General features: G+C 42.2%; 1 protein-coding gene across 4 annotated transcripts in view; it reads left to right on the top strand.

Moving 5' to 3' along the window:
* The window catches only part of Adamtsl3 (ADAMTS-like 3), a 314,808-nt gene that overhangs the window by 173,840 nt on the left and 123,312 nt on the right, over positions 1 to 17,656 (top strand). For all 4 annotated transcript variants that reach the window (XM_013512536.1, XM_013512537.1, XM_005381454.2 and 1 more), the window contains exons 10-15: positions 1,998 to 2,109; positions 6,477 to 6,615; positions 8,332 to 8,382; positions 9,165 to 9,369; positions 13,377 to 13,524; positions 15,051 to 15,135. In XM_013512536.1, the coding sequence (XP_013367990.1) occupies positions 1,998 to 2,109; positions 6,477 to 6,615; positions 8,332 to 8,382; positions 9,165 to 9,369; positions 13,377 to 13,524; positions 15,051 to 15,135 (740 nt within the window). The remainder of the gene's footprint in view (positions 1 to 1,997; positions 2,110 to 6,476; positions 6,616 to 8,331; positions 8,383 to 9,164; positions 9,370 to 13,376; positions 13,525 to 15,050; positions 15,136 to 17,656) is intronic.

The following is a 17,656-nucleotide window of genomic DNA, read 5'->3' as shown; positions in this document are numbered from 1 at the left end:
TACTGGAACCTATGGGGCACAATGAAAACAGTTCTAAGAGGGAATTTTATAGCTGTGAATTCCCACATAAGAAAAACAGTGAAAACAGAAAGAAATAACCTTGTTATGCACCTTAAGGTCCTAGAAAAACAAGAAGAATCCAACCCAAAGCTAGCATGAGGAGGATTATAAAGATCAGAGCTGAAATAAATGAAATTGGACTAAAGAAAAACTACAAACAATTGATGAACCTAAGAGTTGGTTCTTTGTAAGATTAAACTAAACAGTCAAAACCTTAGCCCACATTACCAAAACAAGGAAAGAAAGGTGAAATTATAATGGATTCTGCTGAAATCCAGATGATCTTTGGTAACTACTTTGAGAATCTATATTCAAATAAAATGAAAAATTCAGAAGAAATGAATAAATTTCTTGATATATATGAACTATGAAAGCTGAACTAAGAAAATGTAAAAATCCTGAATAATTCAATTTCAGTCAATGAAATTAAAGAAGTAATTAAGAAAATTATCAGCTAAGAAAAGGCTGATGGATTCACTGTCAAATTCTAAAAGAACTTTGGGGAAGATCTAGCACCAATACTTTTCAAACTCTTTAATGACATTGAAAGGGAAGTGCCAGTCCTGAAGTCCTTTCTGGGAGCAAATATTGCTTTGATTCTAAAACCAGAAAAGGACCCAACCCAAAAGAGAACTGCAGGCCAGTCTCTTCAGTGAGCACAGATACAAAAATCCTCAACATAATCATAATCATAAACAGAGTACAACATATCATCAAAAAGATCATACCTATATCATAACCAAGTAGGCTTCATCTCAGAGATGCAGGAATGGCTGAACATATGCAAATCACAGAAGCAAGTACAAAAATCACATGGTCATCTCAATAGATGCAGAAAAAGCATTCAACAAAATCCAACATCTATTCATGATAAAAGCCCCCCAAAATTTAAATAAAAGGTCTTATCTCATGCTGATAAAAAGCCCTCTATGACAAACCAGCAGCCAATATCATATTAAACGGAGAGCAACTGAAAGCTTTCCCTCTAAATTAGGAACAAGATATCCTCTGTTCTTGGATAGGCAGAACCAATATAGTCAGAATGATCATTTAAGAATTTTTTTAAATTGATGAATGAAAATCATACATATTTATGGTGTACAACATGAAGTTTGGAAGTATGTATACATTGTGGAGTGGCTAAATTGGTCTAAGAAGTGTATGCAATACTGCATGTACTTACTTGTTTGTGGAGAAAACAATTAAAACTGCTTCCTTGAGGATTTTCAAATATCCAGTCTTGAGCTCCAGATGTGTGTTGGCATTTCTGGATCTATGCTCCGAGAGCTTGACTTTTGTTTCCCTCTTGTTTTATGCTACATCCTAGGAGGAAAAGGAAAAAGTAGGGAGAGAACCTGCCACCGCCTGCGGTGTTGATTTGCTCTAAGCAGTGTCTAACTCTTTGGACTGTTCACCTCTCTGTCCATGTGTGGTCTCTGTGTTTGCCTGTGTATTTATGTGCTCTGGAGTGGATTTTCACGTGTGTGCATCTAGAAGCATTTTTAGGAAGAGCTACTTAAAGATGTTATTACTGAAAATCTAAGAATTCCAAGTATATGCACTGTGGTGAACAAAGCCTGACCAGGTCTCAATCTCTATCTCCTTAGAAATTAAAGTCAAATGTTTCAGGAAGGAAGAAATGTTAAATAAGTGAACAAAACTGTCCACATTCGTTTTTGTAAATGCATTCACAGGCATGGAATTACCTGGAAAAATGATCCCTGGGAGATTTGCTGAGGGTCCTGTAAGCCCTTAGTTACGACAAGTCTAAGTGACATGCTATCATGCCTTAAAACCCTTGGAATCCTGCTGTGCTCTGGTGACGTGTTGTGATACATGAGGGTTGGATGTAGAGGAAGAATATTGACTGTGTTTCAGGAGGTGTAGACGGCAGCTGAGCACCTTATGCATATGTGTGTCACATTCTCTCTGTCCAGACCAGGTACACAGTGGCCAAAGACAGCGTGGTGCAGTTCTTCTTTTACCAGCCCATCAGTCATCAGTGGAGACAAACTGACTTCTTTCCCTGCACTGTGACATGTGGAGGAGGTGAGGCACAGACTTTATTCTGTGGAAATTACATGGGCATTTTCAAAATGGACTTTAAAATAGGTGTGGTCTCGGGGCACGGTGGTAATTATACCCGTGATCCCAGCACTCTGAGAAGTTGAGGCAGGAGGAGAGCAAATTTGAACCCAGCCTGGGCACCTTACCAATTTAAGACTCAATCTCAAAATTTTAAAAAGTTTTAAAAGGGTTAGGGATGTAGCTCAATGGGAAGAGCCTGGTTTCGATCTCCAGTATCCCCAAAGCCAAACAAACAAAAAAGTTAAGTGCAGAATACTTTGCTCAGAAGCCTGGAATACAGTGGTGTTAATGAATGTACATTTGCCTTTATTCCCAAAGACAAGTGGAAAATTGAATTTAGAAAACATCCCTTATTTTTACTCCAAAGCTGGTGACATGTTTGTGTGTGTTTTCTTCTCAAGTATCCTTAAAATATGTGTGTTTAAAAATTTTCTGTGGAAATCTTGAGAAACAGAATGATCGAGTGATTTGCTTCAATGGCTCCAGTGAGTGGCCTTCTTGGTCCTCACATTAGAGCTCCACCTTCTCTCTCCTCCCATGTGATAATATCAGCTTAGTAAAGAAAGAAAGGTTTCCTACTAAGTGAGAAAGGCAAAGACCTGCTTATCATCCACTCAATTCAAGGTTTTCACAGATTGTTGAAGAAGATTTAGTGGCAAGTGTGACCCAGGGCTCCACACATGCTACAAGATGTCTTCTCAGTAGATAATTGTCCCCTTAATGTGGAAAAGTGGTGACATCCTAGAGCACATGAGGAGGCCACCACAGCCATGGTTAAAATAACTTGTGTTTTCTGAAACTGACCTGAACTTTGAATGGAGGAGTAAATGGTTGAGTGAGTACAGTCCAGGGACCATGAGTTATGAGGAGCTGCAGGGGTGCAGCCTGCTGCTTGCCAAGACTCCCAGGCATGTAAGACATGTCATTCTCCGTGCGAGGTAGGACTATCACATTTGTTCTTTGCAAAACCCAAGAAAAGTATAGTCTGTGTGACCCCCTATCTGTGTTACCCGTTTTATCCATGAGCAAACTGGAACTTTAGAAGGGTACAGAAGTTATTCGTGGTTGTTGGACTGGTGACCAGAACAGTGGGGGGTCCAGATCTGTTGGATGCCAGCATCGTGTTCTACTGACTTCGCCCCTGAGTGTCCCCATAACCACCCACTGCCCCTGGGACCAGGTCAGAGTGCACACAGTGCAGGGATGGTCATGTGTGGAGAGCTACGGTAAGTTGACTTCCATCAGCCTAGCCTCGCCCAGCCCCGGGTCACTTCTTCCCTCCAAAGTTTCAGGGTATGCACTGCCTCAGATTGTCAGGAACAGAGCTGGAGTTCTGGCTTCAGTCCTGAACTGCAGTTATGTCAAGGAGGCTCCTCAGTCGAGGTCAGGGCCCCAGGAATATGCAGGTCTCTGTCTTTGGGGATTTAGGCTTTGCCTAAAAGGAGAAGGCAGGCAATTTGTGGGGAGCACTGGGCACCTCATTTACTACCAGGATCCTCATTAGCCCTGTGTCTTCTCTTTGCCTCAGTTTCTGCTCTGTGAGATAAAATGAGATGACTTGTGTTCACGAAGGTAGCTCAGTGCCTGGCACTTAGAGAGCGCAAGGGAGATATTTGTTGTGCCAGAATCTAAACCTAAACATTCACAATACCTCTAAAAAGGGCGCAGTGCACTGGCTGTCCCTTGTAGCATTCCCAGCCCTGCTGGTGATGAGCATTGTCATACACACGACTGAATGGTCACAGGGAGCAGAGAGTGTCCAGAGCTTGTCCAGAGCAGGTGGACAGACCTGAGTGTGATACACAAAAGCTGACTTCCATCACCTCAGAGGCAGGTGGGCCACAGTCCCAGGGAAGACAGCTGTCTTACATGGACCCCAAAGAAGAGAAGGGGGCTTTTTCATTCTGTGGAGAAGTGGTCATCCATGTCTTTTTAATTTATCCCTACCTGTCACACACATTATTCAGACAGATGCTCCCATTTGTACCCATCAGACAGAAGAGAAGCTCTTGGCTGTGGGAGGACCCTTTTATGGTAGGATTCAGCTTCTTCCGGTTGATTCCATTCTTAGGAGGAAACAGGTGTTTGTCACACTCAGGTGTCCAGCACCTGGTCCTGCTGGAACCACGGATGTGTCTGGCAGCCAGGCACAAGAGCATCCCCACGTATGGTGGAGCATGTGACAACACAGAGCACTTTGGGGCTGACTTGAGGCCTCTTTTCCACACTGACAAAAGGGCAGGATGTTTGACCACAGTTCTGGGGGACAACCTGCTTTCTTTCTTTGCCTGATGTTATCTCTAAACTGCAATAACATTAAAGAGGGAGACTGATTCTTCCCCCCAAATTATAAACACCCGCACCCCCCTCCTTTTAGAAGTATGTTTCCATTTAGAATGAAGATTTTCTCTGACTCAAGGAGCTGTAATCTCATTCTGTACTCTCTTTGGAGGAAATAAAAACACAAGGAAAGCATTACCCAAATGTAATTATATTAGTAATCAAATCTACATAATTTGTGTGAATGGCATTTCAGAGATTTTTGGATAATCATGAAAATTAGTTCTCTGGTCTCTGAGGTATCACAGGGACTTGGAGTCACCCTCAGTTTGTCTGTAATTAATTGTCTGCGTGGAGCACTTGAGATCAGTCTGGAGCGAGGACCAGGACCACCCTGGCCATCTGATACTGTGGCTTTCGGACAGACACTGGCACCCGAGGAAGGTCTGATTGACTCCAGCTGGATTTTCATTTTTGTGGTTTTGACCTTGCTTTTCATAATACACACCAGCCTGTTCTCTGCATTCAGCCTACTCCAGAGCCGTATCTGGAGCGAAGCTGCTGCTGGTTTATAAAATCAGGTTCCTCTTGGCAGTCAGAACTTCAAATGTAATTTTAGACTTCTAGATCAATGGGTGGAGACTGAGAGCTGTAAAGAAATGAAGTTGACATGACATTTATATAGTGGCAGAAAACCTACAGTCAGATCTTTCAGGAAAGGAAAGTGCCATTTTTTAGTGTTGTTTTTTTTTTTTTTAAATTTACAGCATCCATCTCCTTGGAACACTCACTTTCCTCAAATACTGTACAGATTGGGTTTGAGTCAGGAGTAAGTTTATTTCTTCCCATGGGACAGCTATGAGGCGATGCATCTCTTCCTTCCCATACTGACAAATCTTACTTCCCAATTGCATAGTGTATTGGTGTTGGAAAGACCTGGCATCTTTAGGGGAGATGAGCAAAACTTAACAGAAGAAAAGTGGGCTGCTATGAAAGGGATAATCACCTTGGTGCAGAGGCACAACGCTGAGCAGAAAAATGAGAAGCTGAACAAGATGTAAAACACGTTACCAATTAAGTTAAAAACATGCATATACAACAATGTGCTAGACAGTTGCATATTCAAGGACATATAAATAATTAATCAGTTAGCATCTGGGAGGAGAAGATTGAAATGAGGGACAAAACAGAAATACAAGGAGAAAGAGGGGGAAGACCATGCACAGGGCCCTGATGGCAGTGAGGAGACCGTGCAGTGAACTGAGGGAGACGCGTCACAGAGGTCCAGGTATTCCTTAAAGGAAGTGCATGGTAATGTGCTAATCACCAGCGCTAAGAGAACCACGGCCTGGTAAAGCAATTGTTCTTAGTCTTGGCCACATGCTTTAGTCATCTTAGAAACACCAGAGCATCTTTTTACAAAATACTGATATCCTGGGCCCTGGTTGCAGTGGTTCTAACTTAACTGGACCAGGAAGGAAGGAACTTGAGAGTTGATGTATCACTGTCACAGAAACCCTGTGGGTCTGTTATATGGCCAAGCCTGGAAACCACTGAGCTATGTTTCTTAAAGAGGAAAAAAAAGGGTGTGAGCCAGGCATGGTAGTGCATGACTGAAAGCCCAACATTCTGGGAGGCTGAGGCAGGAGGATAAGAAGTTGAGCCTAGCCTGGGCAACTTAGAAAGACCCTGTCTCAAAATATAAAATTAAAAAGGGTTAGGCATGTAGCTTGGTGGAAAGGCTTTGGATTCAATCCCTAGTACTGAACAGAAGAGAAGAGAAGAGAAGAGAAGAGAAGAGAAGAGAAGAGAAGAGAAGAGAAGAGAAGAGAAGAGAAGAAAGAATAGGAGAGGAGAGGGGATGGAAGGGGAGGGGAGGGGAGGGGATGGGAGGAGAGGGGAGGAGAGGAGGAAAGAAGAAAGGGACGGGATGGCATGGGACGATGGGACAGGATGGGATGGGATGGGACGCTGTGTGGCAAGTGATAACTTTGCCAGGCAAACAGGAAACCAATAGTGTTCAGACTTTTCCTCTCCTGTCCCTGTAGGCTATCAGCTTAATTCTGCTGAATGTGTGGATATCCGCTTGAAGAGGGTGGTTCCTGACCATTATTGTCACTACTATCCTGAAAATGTAAAGCCCAAGCCCAAACTGAAGGAGTGTGGCATGGACCCTTGTCCATCAAGGTTTGTACAAATTTTACTTTAAAAGCAGCAAATCAACTGCAACCGGGACTGATCAGTTCTCGTGGAATAGTACATTTCCACCTCCTGACTCTGACTCTGCAGGGCTGGCGGGGGCCTGGTTTACAGGCATAACTTGATCAGTAGAAATTAAGACACCTTTGCAAATTCCAGCACTCTGGCCAGCACTCTCTTCTTGCTGTGGGATATGTGGCCATGAGCTCTGTATAATAAACCTGTTTGGACATCTCCTGTATGCACAATGTTAAAGGCCTCTTTACCCAAGTCCCATGTCTAGCCCATCTGCCAGTTCTGACTGTCTCTGTCGCATCATTTGAGCCTTGGAAATAAGTCATCCTTGCGTACCTACGTTTGTAGCAGTACAGCTCACCATAGCTAAGCCTTGGAAATGGTCTCCGTGTCCATCAATAGATGAATGGGCAAAGAAAATGAGTTATTGATATGTAATTGAATGCTTCTCGGCCACAAAAATACATTTGAGTCATTTATAGGAAAATATACCTTTCTAAGTACAGTAAGTCAGACACAGGTTAAATATTATATGGTTTTTCTTGTATGAGAACCCCAAAGTATAAAAATTTTTTAAAAATTAAAAATATGCAATAGGGGTCCTGGGGATATAGCTCAAAGGAACAGCACCTACCTGTCAAGCACAAGGTCATGAGTTTGATTCCAGGTACAAAAAAAAAAAAAAAAAAATACGTGATAGAAAAAAGGAGGTAGATATTTTGGGGATAAGAAAGGGAATCTGGAAGGAGAGTGGAAAGGAAGGGAAAGTAAGACGGGTTAAGAATATCTATCTGTGTATCTATGTATGTATGTATCTATCTATCTATCTATGCAACAACTCTCCACAATGAATGTATTTATTATGTACTGAAAACGTGTACTAAAGTTTCTTTTTTTAAAGAAAACCTGGATCACCCATTACTACTTTTGCCTTTTGAAGTATCACATTAAGTTTGGTATAAGTAATGCATAGTGCTATGCACAAACTGGGAAGTTGAGTAATTGAGAGCTTGCTTGGATTTCCTGAGCAGATTCCCTGGATTTTAGGACAGTCTCTTAAAATAACAGCACAATATCAAGTCCCAGAATCCCCCCCGTACCTGCTGGCTAAGGTGAGAGTGTACAAGTGACAGGGGAATCTTCCTGGATTTCACTTCCTGTCGCTGCACCACCCACTTCCTGCAATCCAGGGGGAATACCATTATTAATAGAGGCCTTTCAAAGGACTACTCCTGTGAAACAAAGTGCTTTTTGGACTATTTTATTAGTACGATGATGTGTTAATATCATTACTGTATTTTGTCATAATAATGATGATAAAAAGAGTAAATCACTTTATCTAAATTAAGGGTGGTGTGTTTTTCTTAGATGATTATATCACTAACTCAGTAGTCTGTATTGTTGTATACAGTTGGGAATCGCTGCACCACCCACTTCCTGCAATCCAGGGGGAATACCATTATTAATAGAGGCCTTTGGAAGTTTTTCCTAAAGATTAAAGAGAGGGCAGCTGAATTTTTGGAAATGGTTTGTAACAGTTGGTGTTACAAACTTGGTGTGTTTAGTATTCAATGTGAAAGAGCGCTGTCTCGAGAAGTCATTGTTAAATGTAATAATTGTTAAATGTAATAATTTTTAAATGTGTAAGTTGACTTGTAAGTGATATTCTCACAATGGGTTTATTTGCAGTGATGGATTTAAAGAGATTATGCCTTATGATCACTTCCAACCTCTCCCTCGGTGAGTTATGTGTTTACTTTTCCTCATTTACTAGAAGTAGTGTGCAAGCCCGTGTAGCACCTATAGAAGACTGCAGTGCATCAGGGACAGACATTAGGCCCTCCCAGAGCTAAGGTAAAACAGACTGCAACTCAGTAATTAGCAGTATCTTTTTAAGAATCAGGTGGAGGGGCTGGGGATTTAGCTCAGCGGCAAAAGCGCCTGCCTGGCAAGCGCAAGATCGTGAGTTCGGTTCCCGGTACCAGAGAAAAACAAAACAAAAAAAAAAAAAAAGAATCAGGTGGAATAGGTTACCTCAAAAGGTGATGTTTTCAGTCACTGGAGGGATAAGGGTATCTCAGACAGAAGGGATCAGGCAAGGAGCTAAAGCTTTGTAATTGACCAGCCATTTGACAGGTACATGACTAATGTGGTCTTTTCTGAATTTGAGTTTCTATGATTCTCTCTCTAGCAATATAATCACTTAGTATTTTATAGTTGAGAAACAGATGAAAGATCTTTACATACTATCTTTTAATTAGTTTAATGTCACAGTAACCCTCTTAGATAACTAGGGCAGGAGTATTATTCCATTTGACAGAAACCTCAGGTTCAGGGAATAAAATTTTTGTGACTGTAGACCATGTGTGACAGTTAAGAATGAAGTCTTAGGACTCCAGGTCTCATGAGCTCTTAACTGGACCACAGCTGATACCACGAGGCCATATTTTCAGCAGTCAACTTTGCAAACTTGAAACCAACAAACAGCAAATAAATAATGTATGTTTTTGTTTGCTTTTGAGCTGGGAACATAACCCGTGGACTGCGTGTTCTGTGTCCTGTGGAGGAGGGATCCAGAGGAGGAGCTTCGTGTGCGTGGAGGAGTCCATGCATGCGGAGATACTGCAGGTGGCGGAATGGAAGTGTATGTACGCGCCCAAGCCCAAGGTCATGCAAACTTGCAATCTCTTCGATTGTCCCAAGTGGGTCGCCATGGAGTGGTCTCAGGTGAGATGCAAAAACTTGCTACTTGTGGTTAGACTGTAGGTATTAAGGAATTCTTGGACAGCTTGGAATAAAAAAGTTGAGTGTGAATGTGGTTCCTATTCCCAAAGGGCTTTGAGAAACAGCTGGAGGACAGTGTAAGAGACACTGTGAGCATTAATGTAGGTAAGAAGTATCACTATTAAAGGCTGTGGCACATCTGGAAGGAAGAGATATCAAAGCAGAGCCAGCCAGGAGGTCTTCGTTACCCTTATAGTAGCTTCTTTAAAGATAGGAAGAATGTATGCAAGCGACAGTATAGAGCTTGCTGTGGTCGCTGACCAACCAGAAAGCTGGAATGAAATGAAACAAAGAGGTGTCCAGAAAGACCTTGATTCTCCTAGGTTGAAGAGAGAACTCTTGATATCAAGAACTAGAAGACAAAAGTAAAAATACTGACCTGACATTAGCAGTGCACCCTTGATCTAGTAATTATTAAGAAGCTTCCCAATTTTTTGAAGAATATAATATATTTCAGTTAACTGAGGTGAGACATCCTAACACTGGAAAAGGCCAGAGAAGGCCATGTACTTGGAATTAAGGAGAGAGAAGGTTATTGGGGAAATTGAAAGAGCCTCCCAGAGGTGTGTCAGATGAGCTTAGTTTCCACTTTCTAGGGAAATGGGAGAGTAAGCCTCTGGTTCAGATCAAGTGTAAATGGCTTAGTGCAAAATGAAAAATACATGTGTTGGTCTTTAGAATTTTAATCTTAATCTTTTAACTTTCTAAAAAGTAAAACCTAACTGACCCACATTTCTCTGGCTCTTTTGTATGATCTCTGTAGTACAGACGCATTAATACATCTATCCTTGTGTTTAATGTGCCAACGGCCATGCTAGAAAGAAGTAACACTTGCCCGCCTCTCCCAGAGGCTTAGAGTCAGCCTCCCCAGCCACACACAGACCAGCAGGTGTGGTGTGGTGTAGGGGTGTGAGCGCCACTCGGCACGTAGTGCTCGGGGACACCGGCACGAGATTGGCTCCAGCTGCAGGAGTCAGGAAAGGCTTCAGAAAGGAGACAGGTGCCCTATCCTGATACCTGAAGATAAGTGAGTTTCTAGGTGATGACCCACCTTAGTCTTTTTCCAGTGTCCCCCAGACTGTCATCCCATAGAATGGCAACCATAGTTGCGATAGAGTTATCATTTCTCTTCTGAGCATGCGTCCTGTAAAAGAAGTTTGGAAGATTACATAACCCTTCTCATATACTTAGGTTGACATCAAAAATTTTATCAGTAAGTTTAAATAATTGCAAAGAATATCACGTCCAATGTGCTGTGAATGCTGATATTTTAAAAGTGTAATTCACTGTAAAAAAAAATGTGTTCAGTGGAACCTAAATGTCATGACAGTTTCTATCTTTGCCATCTTTCACTTAAGTAATGGGAGCAAGCTCTAACAATTTGAGTGTTTTCACATTTCTCCTGTTGGACTCACATTTTCCATCTACTCCCCTGTAGAATTTTATCATAACATGATGTATTTATATGCTTAAAGTCTCTTATTGATTATACTCTTCCACTTCTAAGAAAATGTGTAATTAAAATTAATTTATTATAGTTTCTTGTAGCCAGAAGGCTCTAAGTATTAAGAATATTCCTTGAAGTCAGCTCTAATTAAATTTAATTTTAGTATCCAGTCAAAACAACATCAGTATATTTCAAATTTTGGTAAAGAGCTGTTACACACGAGAAGAAAATTTTCATCTGAAATCAGTTTTTCTAGAAGGTAAATGAGGCTTCAAAAATAGGCCGTATGCCCATTACTAGAATGAGAGATGGGCTCGGCTGTCATTTGACTGATGATGTTCACTGTTGACTTTTGCACTGTCTGCCGTGTACACTTTGGGGAAGCTTGTTCACATAAATAGAACGGGATAAAAGGGGTTTATTTCTCTGGGGTTATGCAGTTCTTTGAACTCCAGAGTTATATGCCAAAAACCATGTGATTGTGCATCCCCAAGAATTATTTTTAAATATCTGTCGGCTTGCAATTTGATTAAGTCCTTTTCCAATTATTTTGAAAGTAGGAAATACCACTGTAATGCAAAAGTAAGTACTACCTGGCCACTAGAGATTTTCATTTTTTGGCCCCAGTCAGCAGTAGAGCTGTTGTTAGCCCATTACTGGGTCCTAGCCATGTGTTCTGGGTCAGCCTTAGAGCTCTTATATCCTCCCATCAATATCCTGACTGTCATCACCTATAGCATCAAAATGGTTTGCTCACTGGCTCATCTTATTCACCATAGCTGGTTCCTACTACCTTTCACTTTTTAAAAAGTTCAAAGAACTCTCAGTGATAAAGATTTGCAGTTATTGAGGAAGTAATCCTCTCCAAAGGGCACTCTGGAAGTAGTGTGAATACTGGCTATCTCAGCGGATGAGAGTCCTTCTTCCCACATAAGTTAATTCAAATGAGACAGTGCTCTTCTGATTTGACCAATTCTAGTATGATTTTACCTTATCGTATTGCTTTTGCTTTGGGCACCATGCTTTTTTTCCTAGCTGACATAAGACAGCTTCTTACAATCATATTTCAAGTTGGTAAATTCAGGGGGAAGGGAAATCACTTTCCCTAAAGCAGATCTAAACTCAAACTTCACTCCCGTTACTATAGCATTTGTTCAGTGGTCGGGAGGAAGGAGGTGGGTGTGAGGAAGTTGGAGAGTTTTCCTCCTATTCTGCCTTTCTGGAGCTACATGCATAAAGGTCTCCTGAAAAGTGTCTGTGATACTTGTCCCCAAAAGCAGGGTATAAAGCATGTAGGAGCTCAGGAAAAAAGCCTTTCAGCCCTGCAGCAGTGACTGGGTCCTGGACTCAGCAGCAGGAGGCTCTGGAAGGAATTTCACACTGCTCTTAGCAACCGTGGGGCCTTCAGCCAGGTCCTTAGTTGATGAGCCCGTGCATATTCTGGTCAGGGAATCAGTAATAGCTCACATGTGCAGGACACTGCCTGTCCCCAGCAGGTGCTCAGGAAGGTTTGGTTTCTCCCGAGGGTAGACTTAGGGACGGTGAGACCTGAAAGTGTGCAGATTGGAGCTCACCTTTCATGTAAAAAGCTGTTAGGGACCCTAATGTGCACTCTAGACTTTAATTCAGGTCAGTGTACTGGAACGCTAGTCCCCGCTTGTCTGTAGGGGACCCCATGCCAAGACTCCCTCCCTGTGGATGCCTGAAACCGCATTCACTACGTTCTTTCACATACACACGTACCTATTATAAAGTTTAATTTAAAAATTGAGTAGATAGATGAAAAAGATAACCTAGGTTTTCACATGACAAGAGAACACACCATTATATTATAGGCAAGAGTTGCTTCTAAATCATAGACAAACAGTGTTGACAATATAAACTTCACCAAAAATCAGAAAAATGGCACAGTGTTTTATTATTTTTAATTGTCTGATCCCTCTGTAGCATTTTTTCCTATATTGTTTGGCTGAACACTCGCGGTGACCATTTCATGTGGTAACTACTCTGCAGGATCAAATCTACACAGAAGAGCAAAGTTAACTCTGGCGTGGTTGGTTGAAATTTAGTTTTTTTTAAATTCATAGCTCAGAAAAGTTTCTTTCAGCCTCACAACTTGTTTTGGGTCATATCATGTCAGTTTTTCATCAAATTTGAAAACACCTGAATCAAGTTTCTTTTCCTATTTGATTCAGAGCAAAGTAAGATTTCAGAGCAAATAAGATTCAGAACGTGCATTTTTCTTCCACAGTGATCTCATCTTAAATACTTTTCCAACTGAGAGTTGGAGAGAGGCTCCAGTGTGGGAGGGAGGGACCCAGAAACACAAGCATCCCAGAAATCCAGCCTCTGCCCCTTTCCTTTCAGAAGGCTTGTCAGAGGTCTTTCGTTTTAAATATTCATATAACTGAATGTTAATGAGCATCTCCTTTGCATATGGTAAAATAATGCTGCATAGACTGCTTCATGAAGAAGCTCACTGGCTTGTCTTTCGTCTTTGAAGTGCACAGTGACCTGTGGCCGAGGGCTAAGGTACCGCGTTGTCCTGTGCATCAACCACCTCGGGGAGCACGTTGGGGGCTGCAATCCGCAGCTGAAGCTGCACATCAAAGAGGAGTGTGTCATTCCCACCCCCTGTTACAAACCGAAAGGTACGATTGTGGTGTGTTTCATTCTAATTGAATGATGTTTTCCAACTTGCGATCCAGTATTTCAGCACTTCCATTTTGACCTAAAATGGTTTTACCCAGAGTTTGCAACAGACTTGTCCACCTCTGTGAGGAAGTTAGAAGTACAGGATCTGGAGAGGACACTAAGCTTCTGTGGATTCAGGACGTACAGAGCGGCTCCTACCTGTCTGGGCTTGTACTGATATTTCTTGGTGGGCATAAAATAAACAAAAAAAAAGGAAGCAGGGAAAAAAGAAGAGGAAAAGAAAGAAGAGATGGAGAAGGAAGAGGCAGCCCTTCTCCCCAAATTCTCACTTTCCTTTGTTCACACAGTGCTCTGTATGCAGCTCTCCTTGGCATATGTTTCTTGAAGGAGGAACAGTGTCCTCTGCAGTGTCATGGTGCAATGAATGAATGAAGATTTTAGCTCCCTATCTAGATCAGTGGATGCACTGAGAATTCCCCTGCAGTTGCATTTGCTCCACGTGAATTAGCAGAATAGGCAGAGAGCTATGGATAGCAAGTTGTGGCCTCATCTCTCCAATATGTGCTCCTTTTCATTCAGTTATTTCCATGTATGTTAGGAAGGTATACCCAACCCTCATGACAAGTATCTTCCTCCCGTAAATGGAACTCGATCATTCCTGCCTGTTTGTAAGAAGGACTTTTCCTTATACCTTAGAGAGGATGGTACAAGTCTCTCATTATTTCTGGGTTAATTATTATCTATACAGATAACCCCACAATTAATGATTCAGCAAGTGTTTGGTTGACCACACCCATCTTGCAGACGAACATTACTGGTTGTTCTGACAGGTGCACATGTGAATTCCATAGCTCCATTGGTGCAGCCCTTTCTCCTTTCTTCTCATTTTATTGCACTTTAATAGATACTTTTTTGGTGTCTGTACTTCCCTGAAAGCAGCCCAAAGTTATTTCCCTTTGCTTTGCACAAGTCGATCCTTTCTTTCCCCACATCTAAAGAGATTCCAAGGACAGAAAGAGGGACCAGCTGCTGTCCATGCCACATGCAACCAGTCATCTCTTGGCAAAAAACGCTGGTGGCAATGGTAATGGATGCACTCACTATCCCACTCCATTAACTTCCATGTTATTTTCTTTTCTCTATTAATTTGTGCATTCAGTGGGCAAGACAAATTGTAGCAAAAGAAAGTAAGTTGATATTGATGAAGTTAGAGCTTTAATATGCAAAGAACAGAAATTGGCATTGATTTGTAGAGGCACTTTTATGGAGAATATCGAGAGCACATTCAACTGTATCCTGGGAATTATTTCAGTTGTATTTTGGAGTGTGTTAATTTTTAAAAACGGCATAAATGTTTATTTATTCCAGAAGCCACCTAAAGTACTGGGCCAAAGGGCTCAACTTGCATTTAAAAACCATGACCTCTATGTTAATGAAATGTTCAGCCAATGATGATCGTGTACCCAGCCTCCCTGAGTGATTAATAGTCATTAAGTTCATTGTTTATGTTCCTTTTTCTTAGAAAAAAGTCCAGTGGAAGCTAAATTACCTTGGCTGAAACAAGCACAAGAACTAGAAGAGACCAGAATAGCAACAGAAGAACCAACGTGAGTCCAGGACCTTTTATGGGAGTGATCAGGGCATAGCCAGTTAGCATGATATATGTAATTTTTGTACTCAGTGGAGGACAAAGATACATGTAGTATCCAAATGGCCTGGAGTTCCAGACTCTAGAGAGCTGGAGCTGGCTAGAACTTTTCTTTATTTCACAATTCAGCAGTCCTACTTTGGCAGTATCTGTGAGAAGCACAAGAAAGAACAGTGTTATTTGACTCAAAGCAGACCCAGAGTGCTGTTACCAGTAAGACACTGGGGATAACTCCTAGATTAACACATATGGTTTAACCAAGGACAGTCACAGTACAATACAAATAAACTGAACCTTTTGTGGGTAAGTCATGGCCAGTCTCCATAAAACCAACCATGCTGAAACGCATCAGGGTGGCTGAAGGGATTGTGAGGAGCACCTCAGGGCTGTGTGGTGTGTGGAAGTAGAAAGAGCGTGCAGCTTAGAGCAGCCCCTGTTAGCTGTGTGACTTCACACAAGGCTTCACTTTTGCTGTGTCCCATTCTCATTATTTGTTAAAGGGCTGAGTTGGCCTCCATCTCTCCAGGGTCTATGCCCATTAAAGCTGCAGTGCCTGCTGTGCATGTGTGGTGTGGCCAGTCTGAGTTGTAATGGTGTCTGTGGAAAGGAAGAACCCAGAGCAAATTAAAGAAGCATTCTGGAGACAGAGACTTAGGGACCAAAAGAGAGGAAAGAGTCAAATGTAAGCTGTAGTTCCTAGCCAGGAGTCCAGCACAGCAGACTCAGGTAATGGACAGGACACCCTGAGTCCTTGGTATTGACAAGATGTCTGCAGAGAGAGAGTGCAGAGTGGAGCATGGCAGAGCGTGACAGGAGACCTCAGCCATGATCTGGCCCATTTTCCTGAGAGATTGAGCCCAACCTGCCCCTCCTGTGCATAAGGAAAATGAGATGCACAAAGGTGAGAGACTTGTCTAAGATGACACTGTTGATAGTGGTGGTCCTCAGCTCCAGTTCTCAGCCCGGGTCCCTTTCCTCACACCTGGCTGGCCCTGGGATCTTTCCAAAGAGTTGCTTGGGCATCTCTCCTCCCACACCTTCAGCAGTACGTGGAGCTCACTGCATGAAGAGACAGCTCATTCTTGTGTTGAACATCTTGAAATATTTGCAAGATTTTTCCTCCTGTTGAGCCAAAATATCCTTCTTCCTAATTTCTTTTTCCTAAAACAGAAAAAAAGGAAGAATTGATTCCCTTATCCCATGTGACACATTTTCATACATCTGACAAAAACTGTCATGGGTCCTGAGAACTCTGTCTCCCCCAGACCAGCATTCTTTTCACCTGCCAACGTCTGCAGCTCTCCTACCACCCTCATTGTTCTGTTCAGGATGCATGCTCCTTTGTTGCTGCCCCTTTTAACTGTGGTCCAGGCTGCTCATAAGCCCTAGGGGCCCAGAGGAGTGTGGATTACTTCCCTTTGCGAAAGCACTGTGCCTTTCGTGATGTGATGCCAGGTTGTTATACTCATGACACTCTCAGGCTTTTCCACAGGCCTGGCTAAGAACACAGAAGAATCTGTGTGGATGCTGGGAGGGAAAGGGACCCCAGAGGCACTAAGGAAAGAGAGAAGAGTGTGAGGCTTGTGACAGAAGCTCAGAGATCTACAGGAAAAAAGGAATCAGAAGAAGCAGGAGGAGGAGTAAGTCCTGAGCAAGACCCAGGAAAGCACACATGACAGAGACAGAGAGAGAAGGATTCGGGATGGGTATGCAAAATGAGACGCACATCTCACAGGAAGCCAAGGAAGAACTGAGGACTGAGAAGAAGCCCCCTGATTAAGAAAGTTGTTTCTGTTAATTTTACAGTGGAGTCATTCAAAGAGTAGAGAGGAAAGTGTGTGGAGAACTTAAATGAATTTTCAGCTAAAAAGGAAAGGAAGTGACAGGTATTTAGTTACTAAGGAAAGAAGCACAAGCTGATAAAATAATAGAGAAGAGTGTGTGTATGTGTATATGTATGTATGTGTTTGTTGCTTTTATTTGAATTTAGAATAGACTTCATATATTATAAAGATGATAAGGATTTGATGCAAGACTGGTAAGTTAACATCTGTAGGTGTCCCAGCTCTATAAGGATGGTCTTAGGCTAAATGCTACTAGGACCTCCCACTCTGATCTTCTAGATTGTGTAGAGGCAGGAACCTATGGAAGGAAAGGGATTCCAGATATAGCAAAGGAATATGTTGTGGTCACACAAAGAAAAGCATAGCGATCTCAGTCTAGAGTGATGGGTCCCTCTAGGATTTTGTTGCCAAAACAAAGTCAGGTAGCAATTGTTAATCCTTCTGTGTGTCCTCTCTTGGTTAACAGGATCACTGTCTGTCCACTTCTCCATTCCTGGAGCCCAGAGTCATTCTTACCTTTTTCTACACATTGCTTAGCTGTACTCACCCTCCTGCATTGCAATGATCACACTTGCTAAAATCGCCTTGGGTTCCAGCTCCTCCTGTCCACCCCCACTCACACTCTGCCCACGTGCT

This window comes from Chinchilla lanigera, unplaced genomic scaffold (assembly GCF_000276665.1).
Source record: "Chinchilla lanigera isolate Chin_1 unplaced genomic scaffold, ChiLan1.0 scaffold00015, whole genome shotgun sequence".
NCBI lineage: Eukaryota > Metazoa > Chordata > Mammalia > Rodentia > Chinchillidae > Chinchilla > Chinchilla lanigera.
The sequence above is the reverse complement of the archived record's forward strand: the minus strand, read 5'-3'. Positions and strand labels throughout refer to the sequence as shown.